Below are 22,262 nucleotides of genomic sequence, written 5' to 3' on the forward strand. Positions count from 1 at the left end.
TATTTTGTTAAAACTGCAGCAAAAGCTGTCTCAGAATCTCACAAAAAGCTGTACACATTGGTACCGGCCGTTGTGGTCGAGCGGTTCTAGACGCTTCAGTCCGGTACCGCGCTGCTGCTACGGTGGCAGGTTCCAATCCTGCCTCGGGCATGGATGTGTATGATGTCCTTAGGTTAGTTAGGTTTATGTAGTTCTAAGTCTAGGGGACTGATGACCTCAGGTGTTAAGTCCCATAGTGCTCAGAGCCATTTGAACCATTTGTACATATTGGGACTGATCTCATAGGGGAAGTGCACTGTGTAAACTATCTGTTAACGCCTTACGAGCCATAACGATATTTCAGTGATTGCCGGTAAGCTACGTACTTCGTGCTCCTACTAGGTGACACTGACAATTAATTGTCAGTGGCTTACCTTCAAACATTCCTTATCGACGTGGTGGCAAGAAGACTACTTGCGGTCGATGATGGTGAAGAAACACCCTTGTGCAATTGTTCGACAATGTTTTACGACTTTATATCAGCCTGAAATTCAAAGTGTGTCTTTTACAATGTATGTATGTAAGTAATGTGTTGGTAAAAGTTTAGTGGCAGTATCTTTTCTGTTTGCCAGCGCGGCTTCGAACAGAGTTTGGGGTACAGCTGCGGCTTCTCCGCGCGGCTGGTGCCTGGACACCAGGGAGTGGCGGTGTGGTGCAGGCGGTTTACGGATGCTACTGTGCGTTCATCGTGGTTTCGCTGGTGGTGTTCGTGGCTACCCAGGTCTCCGCCATTCTGCACTTCTGGGGCGATATCATCAGCATCACCAACAGCGTCTGTGTCACCTTCGTCTACATCCTGGCTATCTTCAAACTGGTGATCCTGCTCAAGATGCGTCGCTTAACAGACGAACTCGTCGAGAATCTCGACAGATGTATGGAGGTTAGTCACTACTGGTTGTCAACTGTGTGGCGCTGCCTGCTGCTCCATCACACGGGTGTTTCTTAGCAGCTGCTTTCCGTTTGTTGCTATTTAATAAGTTTCTGCTAGAGAAAATAGTTAGCATTATGTATAGAACCAGAAGCGTCCCTATTACCATAGTTTTTGGACGATGCTGATCCAGAAGCGCATAGCAGCCACTGAGATATATTTACTCATGTTTTGAATCGCGTATCTACAGTAGAGTGCAAAATGAAACGTCCAATTAAAAGATCAGTGTTTTATGAAATATTTTTAAAAATTTGGTACCATGTTGGAACTTCAGCGACAATCGCTTTACATAAGAAACAATATTAACAAATAGAAATTTCTTTTAATTCAATTGGTAGTGATAGGTTTTGCTTTCTGTAACCACCATCTGACCAAAATTAACCTACCCAAATCCAATAAAGAGCTGGTTCTCAGAGCTGTGCGCACTGCCAGTTGTGCAATAGTTAATATCACAAATAATTTGGAATAAATTTAGCTTCTCTCAGTATTTGGTTGTGTATCTCCCTGTCTGCCATCGCTTATACTGGTGTACTTTTGTTGCTGTTTATCATGCTAATCTGACCGCCCCTGGTAGCTGAGTGGACGCAGGCACGGTAACTCAGCGTGTTCGGTCAGAGGGTTAACTGCCCTCAGTAATACAAAAAAAACTGAGTTAATGGATCAACGACGAACTGAAACGGGTGTCTTGCGACGCCCGCCCCGAGCAGATACAACGAACGGAAACGAACAAAATAAGATTAAAAAAAAAAAGTGGTCAGCGCGACAGAATGTCAATCCTAAGAGCCCGGGTTCGATACCCGGCTGGGTCGGAAATTTTCTCCGGTCAGGGTCTGGGTATGGTGTTGTCCTAAACATCATCATTTCTTCCCCCTCGACGCGCAAGTCCGAAGTCGCGTCAGATCAAAAGACTTGCACCCGGTGAACGGTCCTAGTCACACGACATTTATATTTATCTCTAATCTTAGTTAAATTTTGGCAATTCAATTTAGGCATAAGGACGAAATCAGTGGAGTGTAATTACACTAGTTTACAAATTTAAACTTTCTTCCTGAATTAGGTTTGTAAAAGAGTGTATTTACCTAATTTTGGGGTGCTGAATACACTGGTAAAATCAGTTTTTCTCTATGTCACGTTTCCTAGATACACAGCAGAATAAAAAAATGTTGTGTTGTTGTGGTCTTCAGTCCTGAGACTGGTTTGATGCAGCTCTCCATGCTACTCTATCCTCTGCAAGCTTTTTCATCTCCCAGTACCTACTGCAACCTACATTCTTCTGAATCTGCTTAGTGTATTCATCTCTTGGTCTCCCTCTACGATTTTTACCCTCCACGCTGCCCTCCAATACTAAACTGGTGATCCCTTGATGCCTCAGAACATGTCCTACCAACCGATCCCTTCTTCTGGTCAAGTTGTGCCACAAACTTCTCTTCTCCCCAATCCTATTCAATACCTTCTCATTAGTTATGTGATCTACCCATCTAATCTTCAGCATTCTTCTGTAGCACCACATTTCGAAAGCTTCTATTCTCTTCTTGTCCAAACTATTTATCGTCCATGTTTCACTTCCATACATGGCTACATTCCATACAAATACTTTCAGAAACGACTTCCTGACACTTAAATCTATACTCGATGTTAACAAATTTCTCTTCTTCAGAAATGCTTTCCTTGCCATTGCCAGTCTACATTTTATATCCTCTCTACTTCGACCATCAGTTATTTTGCTCCCCAAATAGTAAAACTCCTTTACTACTGTAAGTGTCTCATTTCCTAATCTAATTCCCTCAGCATCAACCGACTCAATTCGACTACATTCCATTATCCTCGTTTTGCTTTTGTTGATGTTCATCTTATACCCTCCTTTCAAGACACTGTCTTTTCCGTTCAGCTGCTCTTCCAAGTCCTTTGCTGTCTCTGACAGAATTACAATGTCATCGGCGAACCTCAAAGTTTTTATTTCTTCTCCATCGATTTTAATACCTACTCCGAATTTTTCTTTTGATTCTTTCACTGCTTGCTCAATATAGAGATTGAATAACATCGGGGAGAGGCTACAACCCTGTCTCACTCCCTTCCCAACCTCTGCTTCCTTTTCATGCCCCTCGACCCTTATAACTGCCATCTGGTTTCTGTACAAATTGTAAATAGCCTTCCGCTCCCTGCATTTTCCCCCTGCCAACTTCAGTCAACATTGTCAAAAGCTTTCTCTAAGTCTACAAATGCTAGAAACGTAGGTTTGCCTTTCCTTAATCAAGCTTCCAAGATAAGTCGTAGGGTGAGTATTGCCTCACGTTTTCCGATATTTCTACGGAATCCAAACTGATCTTCCCCGAGGTCGGCTTCTACCAGTTTCTCCATTCGCCAGTAAAGAATTCGCGTTAGTATTTTGCAGCCGTGACTTATTAAACTGATCGTTCGGTAATTTTCACATCTGTCAACACCTGCTTTCTTTGGGATTGGAATTATTATATTCTTCTTGAAGTCTGAGGGTATTTCGCCCGTCTCATACATCTTGCTCTCCAGATGGTAGAGTTTTGTCAGGACTGGCTCTCCCAAGGCTGTCAGTAGTTCTAATGGAATGTTGTCTACTCCCGGGGCCTTGTTTCGATTCAGGTCTTTCACTGCTCTGTCTAACTCTTCACGCAGTATCATATCTCCCATTTCATCTTCATCGACATCCTCTTCCATTTCCATAACATTGTCCTCAAGTACATCGCCCATGTATAGACCCTCTATATACTTCTTCCGCCTTCCCTTCTCTGCTTAGAACTGGGTTTCCATCTGAGCTCTTGATATTCATACAAGTGGTTCTCTTTTCTCCAAAGGTCTCTTTCATCTTCCTGTAGGCAGTATCTATCTTACCCCTAGTGAGATAAGCCTCTACATCGTTACATTTGTCCTCCAGCCATCCCTGCTTGGCCACTTTGCACTTCCTGTCGATCTAAATTTTGAGACGTTTGTATTCCTTTTTGCCTGCTTCATTTACTGCATTTTTATATTTTCTCCTTTCATCAATTAAATTCAGTATTTCTTCTGTTACCCAAGGATTTCTACTAGCCCTCGTCTTTTTACCTACTTGATCCTCTGCTGCCTTCACCACTTCATCTCTCAAAGCTACCCATTCTTCTTCAACTGTATTTCTTTCCCCCATTCTTGTCAATTGTTCCCTTATGCTCTCCCTGAAACTCTGTACAACCTCTGGTTTAGTCAGTTTATCCAGGTCCCATCTCCTTAAATTAGCACCTTTTTGTAGTTTCTTCAGTTTTAATCTACAGTTCATAACCAACAGATTGTGGTCAGAGTCCACATCTGCCCCTGGAAATGTCTTACAATTTAAAACCAGGTTCCTAAATCTCTATCTTACCATTATATAACCTATCTGAAACCTGTCAGTACCTCCAGGTTTCTTCCATGTGTACAGCCTTCTTTCATGATTCTTGAACCAAGTGTTAGCTATGATTAAGTTATGCTCTGTGCAAAATTCTACCAGTCGGCTTCCTCTTTCATTTCTTAGCCCCAATCCATATTCACCTACTACGTTTCCTTCTCTCCCTTTTTCTACTGACGAATTCCAGTCACCCATGACTATTAAATTTTCGTCTCCCTTCACTATCTGAATAATTTCTTTTATTTCATCATACATTTCTTCAATTTCTTCGTCATCTGCAGAGCTAGTCGGCATATAAACTTGTACTACTGTCGTAGGCGTGGGCTTCGTATCTATCTTGGCCACAAGAATGCGTTCACTATGCTGTTTGTAGTAGCTTACCCGTATTCCTATTTTCCTATTCATTATTAAACCTACTCCTGCATTAGCCCTATTTGATTTTGTATTTATAACCCTGTAATCACCTGACCAAAAGTCTTGTTCCTCCTGCCACCGAACTTCACTAATTCCCACTATATCTAACTTGAACCTATCCATTTCCCTTTTTAAATTTTCTAACCTACCTGCCCGATTAAGAGATCTGACATCCCACGCTCCGATCCGTAGAACGCCAGTTTTCTTTCTCCTGATAATGACATCCTCTTGAGTAGTCCCCGCCCGGAGATCCGAATGGGGGACTATTTTACCTACGGAATATTTTACCCAAGAGGACGCCATCATCATTTAACCATACAGTAAAGCTGCATGCCCTCGGGAAAAATTACGGCTGTAGTTTCCCCTTGCTTTCAGCCGTTCGCAGTACCAGCACAGCAAGGCCGTTTTGGTTAGTGTTACAAGGCCAGATCAGTCAATCATCCAGACTGTTGCCCCTGCAACTACTGAAAAGGCTGCTGCCCCTCTTCAGGAACCACACGTTTGTCTGGCCTCTCTACAGATACCCCTTCGTTGTGGTTGCACCTACGGTACGGCTATCTGTATCGCCGAGACACACAAGCCTCCCCACCAACGGCAAGGTCCATGGTTTTGGAGGGAGACAGAAGTAACAGTCTGAATAATGGTCATTAGGCTCACACCACACCATCGGAACAGCGATGGCATGGGTCGGCGTTTTCGGTTCAATCACTAGGTTAAGGTTGTAGTACAGGTTATGCAGGAAATATGAGGTGCAAAATTTTCATCTTGAACACCAACAGGACAATCAAAATACAGTTTCTATGCCTTCTTAACCAAATCAATGATTGGTTTTCTTTGGGCTTTTGGAGTGAAATCCCACACACATAACAAAAGTTGTCGGGGTGGTGTAGACAGCAACGAGATTTACTAATTGTCGTTTTTCTTAGTGTAAGTTTTAAATACAAAACGTTTGCACTATCTTTCACAGGAAACACTCACTGACGATCTCTTTCACACCACTTGATTACCATACCAACAATTTACTGACGATTTGTAGATCGTCTGGCTCTCCTCTGCAAATCAAAAATAAACAATTAAACATCAAAACAGAAGAACAGCTAAATGCGAAGTACTAAATACGAAAAATAAAAAACCATTGAAACGTCAAAAATGGCACATTTTGAGAGGTATGTTTGGATTCTACATACCAAAGTACATACTTGTTGATGTACCACATTCCAGATGCAAAATGTCTGTTGACTAGTGTTATCATAGTTGGTTCATCTCTCTCACTCTGTGTGTGTGTGTGTGTGTGTGTGTGTGTATGTGTGAGTGGTCGCGCTGGTGTGAAGGAGCGCTTCCGTCTTCGTTCATGTTACCTCTTCTGTTGATGTTGAGTGGTAGTCCTTCTAGTATAGTGGATAACGATTCTCTGCAGAAGACAGTAATCACTTATTAATTCTCACTGATTGACTTTTATGGAATATGGCTTATGACTATTTTTCGAAAGAAAACGTTATCCGTTTTAGGCTATAAAATATTTCGTTTATTTGCTGTTATTGGCCAGTTACGACTGTGACGTCATTATCATGTACATACATAGTATTTCTATGCGGCATTCCGTAGCAGGTACCCACAAAGGTCCAGTGTGGGCTGGAATTGTCATATGGCAGCGAAACTCGTTGGATATTCTAATGAGATAAAGCGGAACCGACTTACGTAAAAAAAACCGACTTACGTAAAAAAAAGTGCCATTCTTGACCACCAAGTGCAAATATGGCTCTGTGAATGCAAGAAAGAGGTATAGAAATGTCTTCATATGTAACTTATTAGGAAAGGGACGTGGACAGAAAACGTCAAACAAGTGATTTTATTATTAGCCACAGCTTACACAGTTTGTTCGATATGAGCACCGGCGACATCTACGAAATGTTGTACAGCGCCAGATTTGCATCTGGTGAACAAAGCAGGAAAAATTTCTTTCTAGCGTAAAAAAGTTCCTCATTAACGCATTAGCATATCTACCAAGTTTCGGTGCAATGCGATAATTAGAGCCCAAATTGGACCTCCGCGTCATTCGATAATTGCAATCCACACTGGACCTCAGTCAGTAGCTGCACTTTAGTTATAAACACCAGGTATATGATTGATAATGGCTTCACAGTGGGAATTTGCCAATAGCAGCAGATAAAGGAAACATTTTGCAGGCTACAACGTTTTCTTTCGAAAATCATCGAGACAGTGAGCACATATACAAATAAGATTGTTTATGTCTGTTTCGCCCTATCAGCCTAAAACCAAAAGTGAAGACGGTCCAACGCAAATAAACACAGTGAATAAAACTTAATTCGTTATTTCTGCCTACGTAATAGTGCACTCATTTTGTTTCATTACGATCCTGTTTCCCGTCTTAGGACAATGAACTCCTATTCGGGAAGACGGCGGTTCAAATTGCGATTCATATCACCATTTTACCAACGTGGTTGTTCGCTTTAGGTGAATTCTGGGATAGTTGAAACGGACACCGTCGATGTCCTTCCTCGTTGATCTCTGTCCCTCTTGACGTCGTCACTGAGAAACGATGAACCGTAACCATTCTTCTTCACTTCTTTCCTGTGGCTCTGTTTTGTCCAGTTTATAATTAACTGGCTTGTAGTCCCATGCATACAAACGTTCTGTCCTATTCATTGTAGTAGAGTGGTTTTTTTTGTATTCAAACAGATGCCATTCTTGTTTAAGATATTCGTAATTGGTCTATTGATTACTCTTAATTCTAATCCTTTAGTCCACCATCGATGTTTGTAATCTTATATTGTATCTAAATTCTCCTAAATATTTAAACTCTTCTTTGTATTTTGAATATTTACATTAGTTTCTCCGCTCATGAGCAACTGATTAGGGTATGTTCCTAGTAGCATCTCAGGTCAAGGCATGTACTCCACACTGTACAACAAAGGCGTTAGAGAGGCACCCTGATCCATACCTCTCAACCGCCGCCCGCAATTCAATGGCATTGGCTGGAGCTCGGTCGTACTTTGACATGAGGTGACTTTATAGTCCAGGCAACAAAGAAAAATCAGCGTAAAAATCGTGTATAGGGGTCAACGGCATGAGCAAACAAACATTTTTTGTGTGAGTGGGTGGGTGGGAATGCGTTTAAAGTTCACTTTTTATATTTTTCCTGACTAACTCGAAAATCGAAGCAGCTAGAAAATATTTTGCAGTATACAATTAAACCACACTAAATTTCGTACGGAGAACCTCATATTCATTTCTTCTTAGGCAGTAATACTGTATTTTCCGCGTTGCAGGGAACGAAAAATGAGAGATTATTAAAAATTGTGTTTTAATGTTATGATATTAATGTTAACTGAAATGGCTTAAGAATAAATATTAAACCTCTTTACCACATCTAAGTGCGGTACAGCCGTATTAAGGGATATACTGTGGTATAAGGTGTAACAGGATGGAGAGAAGAGGGGCGGGGTGGACCGTAGAAACTTCAGAACGGGTGCGTCGCCAGATTGTGGTCACGCACTTTCCTACTTCATAGGCCCGCAGACTGAAGGGCGAGCAGGCGAGTCTCAAATCTCACTATCCCACTACGTCAAAAGGTGCAACTACAGGGTGTTTCACAAAGAGATAACGACTTTGCTACAGCTCGCCCTGCGCTACATGGAATACAGTGATAAGTTATAAATAGTAGTAAAGCAAGAAAGCATATGCATGGGTTCTAGGTAAATCACTGTACTCTGTTCTACACTGCTAGAAGGGAAATTATTTCTTAGTCGTCCTGTACGACAGCAGAAGCGTTCTTTTGGGAAAGGTAACTTCCTCAAACATGAGCACTTCTTGCTGCTCAGTCTAAGGACAGACTACACCTTCAAAACATTTGCCGTAGAGTTGTCTTACGTGAGCAGTCCAAATATCTTCAGTGGGTTCGTGTTCATGTAATAAAGTTTTTTTCATTTTATTAAGTGAGTACTTATTTGCATTGCAATTGTTAAGTAAGCTACTATGTTAAAAGCTAGCCAGTTCTATCAGCTGTCTATTACTCCCACTATCAGTAACTGGAATATTTCTCATACCATGAGGGATATCAAACGCATCACTCCAGCCTCAGCTCTTCTCACATCTGAAGAGGCACAGAGGAATATGATGGCTCCTTCTGCAACGGAAGAAGTTATGGAACTTCACATACTTCGTGTAACGCAAGCAATGCATTATAGAAGATCACCGTTCTAGACTTGAACATCATCAATCCTATTTCGTCAGACATATTGAAAAAAATGGCTCTGAGCACTATGGGACTTAACATCTGTGGTCATCAGTCCCCTAGAACTTAGAACTACTTAAACCTAACTAACCTAAGGACATCACACACAGCCATGCCCGAGGCAGGATTCGAACCTGCGACCGTAGCAGTCGCGCGGTTCCGGACTGCGCGCCTAGAACCGCTACACCACCGCGGCCGGCAGACATATTGATACCTGTATTGTGAGATATGCTGTGGCTTCATACGATACAGCCCATTCTGCAAATACAAGCTATTTCTGACTAGAAGAAACCGATGCAGTCTCCAGTAACAATAATATTTAGACAGGTGGAGTAACTTTCTAGTCATTCATTAATTCATCACAAAGTGATTACAAATAGTATGAAAGTTATGCAATACACTGTCAAAAACTGACAGCAGCTGGGTACCGTAATTACCAATCCAATTCCTTTCGCACCAATACTACACGGGTCATCGACTACATCACACTTACAAATTAAGCACTTCTTAACTATTGTTTATACAAACGTATTTTACATAAAAGGTCACATAACAACTGCAAGTAAGTACTCAGTTAATAAACTGAAAATAATTCCACTACATAAAGATCGTCTCTGTTATGTTATTTTGTCTACTCACCTATGAGAACTAGACATGAAATGGTGGGGAAGTACAGTCTGTCTGTAAAATGAAAAGAAAGCAGCACCCATGGGGAAAGTCGCCTATCGCGGAAGATGATGATGATGATGATGTTTGGTTTGTGGGGTGCTCAACTGCGCGGTCAACAGCGCCCAAACAAAGTCACAATTTTTACACATACCAATTTCTTTCGCAGTCCAGTCTAGCCACTGTCAGGAATGATGATTATGATGAAATGATGAGGACAACACAAACACCGAGTCCCTGGGCAGAGAAAATCCCCAACCCGGCCGGGAATCGAACCTGGGATCCCGGGATCCAGAGGCAGCAACGCTAGCCACTAGATTTCACTGAAGAACGCTACAAATACCATACAGGACGACTGGTAATCGATTCCTCTCTAGCAGTGTAGAACAGTGCGCAAAGATATATGGAGAATTTTTCAAAATGTTTATGTTTGAGTAGTATTTTTAGTAACACGTATATGTGTTCAGTGTTGTGTCAACACACTTTGTGGAAAATAAATACCACCGATCGCATCCGCACAATGCGTCAACAGTGAGTAATAAGGTACGCTGTGGAAGAGTCGAGTTGGTTTTGTGAAACATCCTGAAGTTGCTTCTTGTGACGTAGTGGGGTATAGATAGTGGAGACTCGTCTCCTCGCTCTTCTGTTCGCATTCCTTAAGAAGGGAGGAAGTAGGTGACCACAATCCAGCGACCCACTTTTCCTCACGTGACTAGCCTCTAGGCCCCTCCTCCCTTCTCCAGCCGGCTCTCCCGAAGCACATAATTACCTCGCATGTTGTTCATGGCACTCCTTCCAAGCATTGTACAAAAATTTGCAACTGCACGAATTTTTCCTACCATTTGACATTTTTTGCTCTTCATTGAGTGGGCTCTCAAGAGAGGGGAGGAAGGTATTACACAAGCACTCTTATCTGCATCGAGAGTTTCTAAAACCATTTCGTCACCAAGAAAGATGAAGAGTTGCACTCTCTTATCCCATCTGAAGTGCTTCAGGAGCGTAAATCGACGTACATCATTCCGTCGGTTATTGTATCGTTCGCCAGAGGAAGTTGATGGTGCACGTATCAGTTGCGTCACGTCTCATTTCATCCCGTGCTCACGTCTCTCGTCCAGGTAGTTTTTGACAAACTCTTACCCCGTCATTTTAAGCACCAATGTACAGCGCAGCTTATCAGTCCCATGCTCCTAGCATCCAGTGGCAGCGTTCCTGCAACCCATGCTGATCTTGTGACTGCTTTATCTACATCTGCGTATATACTATGCAAGTCACCTTACGCTGTGTGGCGGTGGGTATTTTATGTAGTAATGTCACTTCTCCCTTTCCTGTTCCAGTTGTAAACGTTTCGGGGATAGTGATTGTTGGGAAGTTTCAGTGCCTGCTCGAATCTCTCCGACTTTATGTTCATGGTCTTTTCACGCGATACACACAGAAATTAGCAATATATTGCTTGACTTTTCCGGGAACGTACGCTCTCGGAATTTTAACAGTAAAGCACACCGTGATGCAGCACGCCTCTCCTCCGCATACGCCACTGACGTTAGCTGAGTATCTCCCCAACGCTCTAGTGCCGACTAAATGAACCTGATGCAAAACGCGATACTCTTCATTCATTCTTCTCTATTTCCTCAGTCTGTTCTATCTAGTACGAATCGCAGACTAACGAGCAATATTCTATCATTGGTCCAATGAGGTTCTTGTAAACTGCCTCCTTTATGGCTGGACTGCACTTCCTGACAATTCTTCCAATGAATATGTCTGGCATCTACCTTGCCTGCGATTAGTTTCATCTCCTTAACCATGCTCGCAAATATTTTATGGATGTCGCTGCTTCTACTGCAATGCAATTGTGTAATCGTAACAATGGGTGACCTGTGGCGAGCTGAGATATATTTACGGGTTTTAGAAAGTGTGGTGGCTCACTAATAGCTGTTGTCCGCCATTGAATAGGAAGCTGGTTTGCTGCGCTATGGCTGGTTTATCAGGTGCTGTCACAACGAACGATAGGTTGTCGTGAACCCGGTCCCTGCAACTCGTTGCGTGCAGTAGTTTGGTCTGGCGGCCGCTGATTTCCTCAGATGACGGTAACACTACATCCTGACGAGGTGACAAGCGGAAAGTTCGGTGTTTGTACTACTTCGGAGATGTAGTAGTGTTTAGTTGTCGGGAACCCTTGATTAATAGCGACCAGTTTGCACTGAAAACGCGCTTCTTGTCGGGTCCGCGCTTGGCCGTCACGGTGATAGACACTGCAAGTTCTGAAGATTTCCTAGTCACGTGACTCAAAGAATCATTCCATATGCCATGGCGACGTAGCAGCTGATCTCAATTGTATTGTTATGCACTTCTTAAATACCATAACCTAGACTCGACATATGCCAGAAACTCTCTTAGTTCAAACATTTTATTCATTTGTAGTCAACAGCGAAAGTATGTTTCACAAAATTCGTAACACATGGCTGTATAATTGTGCAATGAAAGAGCCAAATACACTTCTGTGTTACAAACTTCGAGGGACTCCTTTTAGTTCTAAAGCACTTGCAGTAGCTCAGTCCAGTTTTCGATTTTGTAAAAATAATAGAGCTAGACCTAAAGTAAAGTATGCTAAGTAATCTGTAGACGCCAGATATCTCACTTTCCCTTTGATTTTCTTAGATGGATGATTATATTTAATCATTTAGTACTAGCTTTTAGCGTCCCGTCGACGACAGTGGAGGGTAAAGGTGGATGGTTAGGTCAAAGCTGGGAGGAAAATCAGCCACTCTCCGTATTTGTCTTAATCTATTTAGGGAAAACACAGAAACCTAGCTCCAAGTTCCCATATTGCGTTTTGATCCCCTTACTACCAGATCATGAACACGTTGCCTTAAACCCCACGGCACTTTGCACGGCTTGTGATGTACACTTAATGCCAGCTGCTCTAGTTTTTTTTCCAGTTGTATAAATTATTGTAAATGTTGCTATTAAGTTAGCGATTAAAGCGATTTTTCAGCGCTATGGAAGAACATTTGAGCGAGAAAAGGCGTTCGTGTTTGGCGAGTGTGCACGCAGAGGCCGCTGGATTTCTCTAATGCAAGCGTGGATGGGACTGTGTTTGTACGTGGCCTGGGAAGTGCAGCCTATGTTGCGAGTGCAGAGCTGCTCCACTACAGAGTGTCGCAGCCAGAGTGGCTTCCCCACCGTCGTCTGGTACCCGTTCTCCTTCACGGAGCCACCTGCCTACCAGGTACATTTACAACACGGCATCTTTCCTATTAACAGACGAATTTTTGGATTATTGTAAGACTAGCTAAGAAAAAAATTGATTTTTATTTGTAAAATTTTGTTGTAGAACATTTACAATATTACATGGTTTTGCATCTTCGTAACACTTTACAAATTGTACACTGGGCATAGTTCAGAATCGACTGTAGCCTGATAAATTTGTGATACAAAAGGTAATCTAAAACTGCGAAATTTACAGAGTCTTAGACCAGACAAGTGTTGCCGGCCGGATTGGCCGAGCGGTTCTAGGCACTACAGTCTGGAACCGCGAGACCGCTACGGTCGCAGGTTCGAATCCTGCCTCGGGCATGGATGTGTGTGATGTCCTTAGGTTAGTTAGGTTTAAGTAGTTCTAAGTTCTAGGGGACTGATGACCTCCGCAGTTAAGTCCCATAGTGCTCAGAGCCATTTGAACCATTTGAACAAGTGTCTGATGAATAATGTATTACGCTTGAAGTAGATGAGCGTGCAAATTAAATACAGTGATAGCTACAGGAATGTAATTAAATTACTTAATGGAACATCCTGTCAGATTAAAACTGTGTGCCTGACTGGGACAATCCAAAACCTTCTGGGAAAAGCTCGTACTGACGTAATTAATATTTCTTTACGCTAAAAATATTTAGTTATGATCAATGACATTGAAATACACAATTTTACAGATATTGGTATAAAGCTTAATCAGTAATAATTCACACTTCACATAGGTCACAGGTAGCGGATAATATACATCCATAGAGTAAGTTAAGTGTTTATCATTTTCTGTCTTTTGCTAGTATTATATTTCGTGCGTGGTGTTCTGTTTAGGAGGTTTAATCTTACGTTTCTGTAAGGGTAAATTCATTCAGTCTGTAGCGCACTAGTTGCTCACTGAACAGCCAGCCAGCTACATAGCTCATTAACGCACCATCGTTCATTCAGGACACATCAGGAGGGTAGCATGTTACATATCTGGGATTCTGTCTGCTTTTATAGTTTACTTCCTCTTCTAGCCTTGCTAGGATGGTTAGGACGTGTGCTTCCTGTGTGGGGCCGCAAGAGGAGCTGGCCGCAGTTCGCGTACAGCTGAATGCGCTGTTGGCTACGGTCAGTCCGCTTCAGGCTGCTGCCTCGGGGTGTTGCGATGGCGGAGAATATGGCGCGCCGCATCGGACACCTCAGGCGTCGATTGTTTTGCCCATGGGCTGTGCTGCCAAGATAATTCCTAGTGTAATCCGGTGCGGTGCACCCGCCCTCACGGCATCGTGAGTGGCGGGTGGTAACGCGTTAGCCCCGCTCTAGGCTGAGGGCCAATGTGCAGACTGGCCGTCTGTCCTCGCCCATTAATCCTGTGAGTGGATCTGTGGCCACTGCTTTAGCAGGGTTCGACCAGGCACATGGCAGGGAGTCGTTTACTACTTATCGGGAGCCCCAACGTTAGACGTGTTATGAAGCACCACAGACAGATAGCGTTCAGGGCTGGCAAGGAGAGCCATGTACAGCTGTAGTGCCGAGAACAAGATACACGATTGCCGCTTTTTAATTCTAATGCTGCTCTCAGTGTCTTCACTCAGAAAGAGTAGCGACCACAACATTGTATACGTCGCAGAACGGAATCTCAGTTTGGCGTGAGTCCTCTCACTGCAAATAATCAGTTCACCAAATAAAATGGTATATCACCAGTCTCCATAGAAAATAAAAACGGCAATAGAAAATCAATGAAATTACACCTTGAGCTAAACAATTTGATCAATACCATAGCGTCCAGTGCCACTGCTGCACAGTCGTCAGGATTAACTACAATAAAATTACACATGCAATAAAAAATTTTGTTTCTCGTACTGCCATTCATCTCACCAGTTTGGTTGAGCAACATGTAAGTGAGTTTGAGCGGTATTCCATCCACGCTTGTTTTGGAGGGTAGAAGTTTTTCAGGCCGTTAGTAGTGGGATTAACAATTATTTCGCACTAGTTCACTGTTAGAATCATTTGGCGGTAATCAGGGCTCTATTTTCTGCCAGCAGATCGTCAGAACATTTTCTTTTCTCGTGTGAAGTGGGGATAGGACTATTTCTGTACATTGTGGTTGGACTTTGAGGTACTTTGGCTTCGGGAGACAGTTTATTTCTTCTGCTAATAGACACTCAGGTTGTAGCTTTGCCTGTTGGTTTGCCCCTGTTTATGTGTGAATTGGTATGCGATTCATCTTCGTGCAACCTCTATCTGTGCACGCCAGCTATCTTTTTCCAGCTCTTTTAATTTATTTAGTTTCATATAGGGAGTTCACTAACCACTATATTGAGGACTCAAGTTACTTCTTAACCACTTAACAGATTTGTTGATTTTACGGGTATTCGAATTAATATGAATATTTTGAACACAATAAACCTTATTATTACAAAATTAAATATTCCGTTATGGCTCGTTATATAACGTAATTTGCAAATAGATACACCCTAGTTACCGTTTGTCTTCCTGATTAAAGCCATCAGGGGAAAATTTATTAACTATTTATTTATTTTGAGTTTAAAATGCACTTAAGGGTAAAGCGACGAAGTGTCATCCCTAGCGAAGACAACGAGACCAGTCGTTTATATTCGTCGGACTTAAATAGCCTTCTCAAGTCGCATTCGCTTATCAAACAGTTGTGATAGGACACATTGAAATAATTTTTAGAAATTTGTGGTAAGTTCTTATGGGACCAGACTGCTGAGGTCATCGGTCCCTAGGCTTACACACTTCTTAATCTGACTGAAACGAACTTACGCTAAGGACAACATACACACCCATGCCCGAGGGAGGACTCGAACCTCCGACGGGGAGAGCCGCGCGAACCGTGACAAGGCGCCCTTGACCACGCGGCTACACAGCGCGGATATAATTCATAGCCGCACTGCAGGGATCATAGTAGGTCTGTCGAGCGTACAGACAATTATAACAGATATTAACTGAAATGCCGTGCGAATTTTTAATGAAAGGTTGCATTGTTCTAGCTCTTTTACGAGCTAATTCAAAGAACCAGTTTTAGAGATAGGCTGTGCAAGTGTATGGAGGCACTCACTCCATACGTGGAACAGGACAGGAAGTTGTTAATACTGGTCCAAAGTTCCAACTACCATGCACATACAGTAGCTTGCTGGGTGTACATAAAGCAACAGATATGTCTCGAAAGAAAAGAGGTGTATAAGAAATTCCCAGAGAAAGTATGGATATGGACGACAGAGCAATATTCAGGACGAAATGCCTTGGAAAATTATAAATGGCAAAGAGCTGTGCTCAGTCATGGAACTCAGGCGAGTATCAAACGACAGAGTTCTCTTGATATGGAGATACCATTAATGTATTTTAGTGACTCCGTACAGTAATCGTTACAACAAGTAGAAAAGATGCGTCTGACTGCGGTTACGTGACTCTACAACAATTCTCGTTCACGCTTTCCCAAAATCTTTTTGGAAACCCGATTGGATCATAGCTCAGAATCACGTTAGCGTTACCACAATCAAATAGTTACGAACTCTGTCTTCGAGCAAGATGAGCACTGCCATTTTATAGTCTCAGTTCCACCTTTACGAAAAATTAAACCTGTATTTGACTTACCGAGTTTCATAGTTTCACCAGCATAATTTACATACTTTGATACATAAAAAACATTGAGATTCTGATTACGCCATTAGATGAGCGCTAAAATTTTAGTCAAAGTTGATATCTCACATTTAACTCTATCTGCAATAGTTCGTCCAGTACTTCAGTTTAACAATTGCAGAACTTCGTTGCAGTGCTTGAAAACGATTCAAATTGCTCGTGCCATCAAATATGAGATATTTCATAAACAGTTAATAAAACACATCATAAAAATTATAAATCTTAAGAACTAAAGGTTGAATGTAATGTGATAGTATGTAACCACCTCCACCAATGCGTACTGCTTTGCTGGATGTGTACTTGTGTCAGTTTTTATATTAATTTTCAATTAAAATCCATTTGAAATGTGTCTCACAGCTTAATTAATCATGCCACAAATCATGCGGACATATCAGTCGAAGGGCCTCTCCGAGAAATACTAGTTGAGCGCTCGATATTCTTTGTTCATTAAATAATAAAAAAGTTATTTATCTTTTTCTGATTTATGGTTGCAAAACCTTCTCGGCGCTGTGTCGTTTTATATTCCTGAGAACAATTAATGGGGGTGTTCCCCTCTTTCCTATGAAGTATCGCTCTTCATTGTGCCAATTACGGTTTACACTGTTTGCGTGCAAACGCGAACAATATGTGAGAAGCTATCGTGCACGAACGGCGGAAATGACATCACATCCGTCTGTTTGAGTTTTTGATCGGAGGTCGTGGCCCTTCCACCGGTCCGTGGTCATCCGCGAAATCTGGGTCGCCACAACTACGTACAATGTAACGTACCCAAAGAGATAATAGAAAGCAAAGTACTTGTAACTAATTCACGGCAAATGAGCTGTGCTTTTTGTCTATAAAACAGGTAATATTATCAGTGTTGAGGTCTCTGTGACTCTGATGGTGAAGCCGATTAACTTTTGTGGTATCTTGGGTGTGATCCTTTCTGTGAGTATTTAATGTTATTGTAATAATAATGGAGCTGATTTAAATGTATGTCGTGTTACTAATTTCAAGTTACCCTCCAGTTCAGTACAATAATTTTAGAACAAATGTAAATGTAGCTGTCTTTCATAAACGGTATCGATTCACTGTTGAACGCCATTTCGTTCCATTTTCATTTTCTTGGTACATCCGAAACAGAGCCTGCATAATTTTGTAAATGACGTCCGCAGTCGCGTGTGTATTCCATTTCAAAACGAATCGACACCAGAAGGTGATTAACTAAAAGACTATTTCAAGCAAGTAAAGACTTTATTAAAATAATTAAAGGCATATACAAGCCATTGCACAACGCCTTATAGAAAAATCTGAGGGGAACATTATATTTTTATCCATTTATCTATTGCTGGTTAACTACCTCAACGGAACATTCAAGTCGAAAAGTGTAGGAACTACAGATTTTGTAGCATAAGAGCCACACAACAGGACGGAGCGCGTCCACCGCCCAGGGATGGCTGTTATTGCTGAAACAACTGGTTTTCCGGTATATCGGTAATTTTCCACGACAGTTTAACCTGACTGTTAAAACCACACGAACTAACCGGTTTCTGAAACAACCCAGTCTCGGTTTTTTCCTATTATTTCCTGTAGCAAACGCAGAAATCGAACAAACACTGAAAAACTTTGACTCAGTTTCAAGATACATGGAACCAAACTACTAAGTGAAATAGGATAATAAGTGGAAACTTCGTCCACCCATCGTTCTCATGTTTTCTCGAAAATTTCCAGTAATTCTCCTACTGATTCGAATTTTTTTAAACTCTGCTCAAAAATTATGCTGTAATCGGGGATCGTACCACTATTTGGGTATTATGAATAGTAAGTGATAAAGGGTGAAAACTGACGTTGAAAAACTTTATTTTTCGTGTTAATTTGTCTGTTTTCAACGGTTATATGCTAATAAAGTCACAGGCACAAGATCAGCTACTTTCTATTTCCATTGTATACTAGGAATGAATTGTTAAGCTTTTAATTTATTATTGTTGGTATACTTTCCTTCCTTATTAGTTCACATAAATGGCTGACAAGTCTTTAATCTTTTAAAGAAAATGAAACATTTTACTTCATTGCTACGCCGCTTCGTAAAAGTATTTGCAGACCTGGCTTGGCGCCGTTCTACAATACAACGGATGTCCGGCGACGAAAGCGAGAAACTACCGTACTGACCATGTGGGGGCAAGTTTTGCACAGTGCACGTACACCGCGTACTTTTAATGACGACACATGGCCACATGGACGTTATTGTCTCAACAGTGCTGTACCAGTTCTTATTCCTTGCGTCAGTTGCTCGTTTCTGTCGGCATTGATATTAAAATAGCACTGGTCGCTTTTACCATGAACTAATAACGCAATATTTCAAAACAGTTCAAATTTGTACAATAAAAATCACTCCTTTTTTAATCACTGAAATTTTTAGCACTAGCAAAAAATACGAAAGACCTGTTATAGCCGAGACCAAATAAGTATCTAAAATACCGGTTATTTAGAACTGCAATACCGGTACCGGTTTTAACCGGCCTGTTTTTCCCATCCCTACCGCTGTCTGCCACTTTGTCGCAAAGTGTGGGCGACACAAACACCGCTCGCTACCCCACTGAAACCTCCCACTTAAATAATTGTCGTGTCACACGAATCAAGTAACACTTTCTAGTGACATATAATGCTCTTAAAGTCCCACGTAAGTTTTACACTGAAAAAGAGAAAACTGGATAAAAGCTGGTAACAGAATATTCTAGAGAACCGGCCACTTTAGCTGAGTTACGGAGGAATAAGGTTCCGAGACTTCATCTGGACACCGCTGACATGCTTCTACTATATTCTGCTAGGAAGCCACGAGGGCAGGACTGGAGGTGGAAATGACTTGATGTCTTCACTGCACTGGTGCGGGCTGAACGCCTTCCGTCATCGTAATTAGATCACTTCCCCTGTGATACGACTGGCATATGTCATGGGGATGATTACACGTATGATCAATTTGTTCGAGTCCTCAATTACGTGTCTTACTTGCCTGGCTCTTCAAAAATCCAAATAACTGTTTAAGAAGACATTTCTACTACTGTTCTACATCTACTAGAAAATACTGCAAGTTATAAACGCCAAACGATGATGGACCCTTATTTCCTATCAACAGTTTACTCAAAGTTGTCTACTTTGGATGTGAACTCATTATTAATACGAAAACGTTTTCCGACATAACATTCATTCTCTACCCTCAAATGTAGAGTGGGCAGTTCGATTTCTGAGGCAGCGTGTTATTGATGAAGTGCCAGTGTAGTGGCAATGGAGAAGAGGAGCTTCAGCTGGGAATAGAAGGGGGAGGATGGAAATAAATTCCTGTTCTAACATTCCAACCCCTATAACTAACATAAAGCAATGTCAACGATGTGACATTACTTTTTATTGCGGACAAAAGCTGGAATTTTGCCCCCACAAGGAAGCAACGAAGGACGCAGCTGTTAGATTGTTAAATATATGTGGCTTTTAGATAAAGTTATGCTTATCTTGAGGTTGCAGGATGTATAGTTCATGAATGTGTCTCATCAAGAAACCTAGACAGCATTTTAGCTCCAGGTTATACCAGTGTAAGCTAGTCATATCACAGTAAAAACCACGACAATACAGTCCAAAGAAGTACAGAGAAACCGCACCATACAGCAAATAATCTCGAAAAACAGTGCTTAGCTATCCTGGTCATGTGTCGTTTCATATTTAACACTTGTTACAGTTCTTAACATTATCACATATTTGATTACAATTAAATTTAACACTTTTCATTAACTTTACATTGTTTATTGCATTATGACTTACTTAGTTTTGTTTTTCTTTCTTTTTATGTAATGTCATAATCTGTAATAGAAATAGCACTTTTTCTATCTTAAATGGAATGTCTTACATTCGTACGAATTCACTAGTATTGGGGCACAATATTCGCCTGTATCCATACATCATGTTTTTAAACAATTTTCTGTATTCATACGTCTGGCTCGGAACTGTTTCCGATTTAATTACAGGACAAGACGTCTAAGACAAAGATATAAAAGGTTAATATATATGTGTGAGTAAGTACTTTATTTAAGTTCAAAAGATTTTTTTAAAATTTTGTACAGTTTTTTTAGTTGTCTAGATGGCAAAAAATGTTCAACACTGAATTTTATACCTAGTTTCTGTTGTGCACGCAATCATCCTCAGATCGGACGTAGTGTCAACGTACACAGTAAAGCTGGACCGCAAAGTCTCCATACCTTGGTACATTCTTAAACACTGAAGCGCCAAAGAAACTGGTATAGGCATGCGTATTCAAATCCAGAGATATGTAAACAGGCAGAATAAGGCGCTGCGATCAGCAACGGCTACATAATACAAGTATATGCCGCAGTTATTAGATCGGTTACTGCAGCTACAACGATAAGTTATCAAGATTTAAGTGAGTTTGAACATGGTGTTGTAGTGGGCGCTCGAGCGATGGGACACAGCAACTTCGAGGCAGCGATGAAGGGGTGCTTTCCTGTACGACCATTTCACGAGTGTCCCGTGAACATTAAGAATCCGGCAAAACAGCAAATGTCCGACATCGCTGCGGCCCGAAAATGACCCTGTAAGAACGGGACCAATGACGACTGAACAAAATTGTTCAACGTGAGAGGTGTGCAACCCTTCCGCAAAGCGCTGCAGATATCAATGCTGGGCCACCAGCAAGTGTCAGCGAGCGAACCATTCAACGAAACATCATCGGTGTGGGCTTTCGATGCCCAAAGCAAACTCGTGTACTGCATGACACAAAGCTTTACGTCTCGCCTGGGCCCGTAAACAACGACACTAGACTGTTGATGACTGGAAACGTCTTACCTGGTCGGAAGAGTTTCGTTTCAAATTGTATCGAGCAGATGGACGTGTCTGGGTATGGGGACAACCTCATGAATCTATGGCCCTGAATATCAGCAGGGGACTGTTCAAGCTGGTGGGGGCTCTGTAATGGTGTGTGGCGTGTGCAGTTAGAGTGATATTGGTTCCTTGATAGGTGTAGATACGATTTTGGCAGGTTACACGTACGTTAGCATCCTATCTGGTGACCTGCATGTTCATTCTGCATTCCGACGGACTTGGGCGACTCCTGAAGTACTATGCCGTACCCCCCTCCCTCCACCCCCCCCCTCCCCCCCCCCCCTCGCGCGTCCAGAATTGCTACAGAGTGGCTCCGGGAACACTCTTCTGAGTTTAAACACTTCCTCTGGCCACCAAGCTCCCTGGAAAAGAACATTATTGAGCATATCTAGGATACCTTGAAACGTGCTGTTCATTAGAGATCTGCATCCCCTCGTACTCTTACGGATTTATGGACAGCCGTTTAGGATTCATGGTGTCAAATCCCTCCAGCACTACTCCAGATATTAGTCGAGTCCATGCCACGTCGTGTTGCGGCACTTCTGCGTGCTCGCGGGAAAACTTCACGATATTAGGCAGATATACCTGTTTCTCTCGGTCTTCAGTGTATAACAGACAGTTTCAATGAAGTGTTGGCTGTACCAGTGAAATGAACGAGAGTGGTACTAGACCATGCTCTTCGTTTTGCACATGAGTTTTGTAACGATGTAGCGTAAAAATGTTACACTCAAGGGCCATTTTAATAAGCATGTTTTAGTAAGAGTCTTTTTATTTCGTTGTTACAGCCAGCACTTTATTTAGCTGTTTCGTATATGAGAAAATAC

The 22,262-nt window shown here is 41.9% G+C and overlaps 1 protein-coding gene across 1 annotated transcript in view; it reads left to right on the plus strand.

Moving 5' to 3' along the window:
• Window positions 1–22,262, plus strand: part of LOC126481780 (uncharacterized) — a 61,738-nt gene that overhangs the window by 10,721 nt on the left and 28,755 nt on the right. The window contains exons 2-3 of the mRNA XM_050105735.1: window positions 612–919; window positions 12,683–12,916. Of these exons, the coding sequence (XP_049961692.1) occupies window positions 612–919; window positions 12,683–12,916 (542 nt within the window). The remainder of the gene's footprint in view (window positions 1–611; window positions 920–12,682; window positions 12,917–22,262) is intronic.

The sequence above is a fragment of the Schistocerca serialis genome, chromosome 5, assembly GCF_023864345.2.
Source record: "Schistocerca serialis cubense isolate TAMUIC-IGC-003099 chromosome 5, iqSchSeri2.2, whole genome shotgun sequence".
Taxonomy (NCBI): domain Eukaryota; kingdom Metazoa; phylum Arthropoda; class Insecta; order Orthoptera; family Acrididae; genus Schistocerca; species Schistocerca serialis.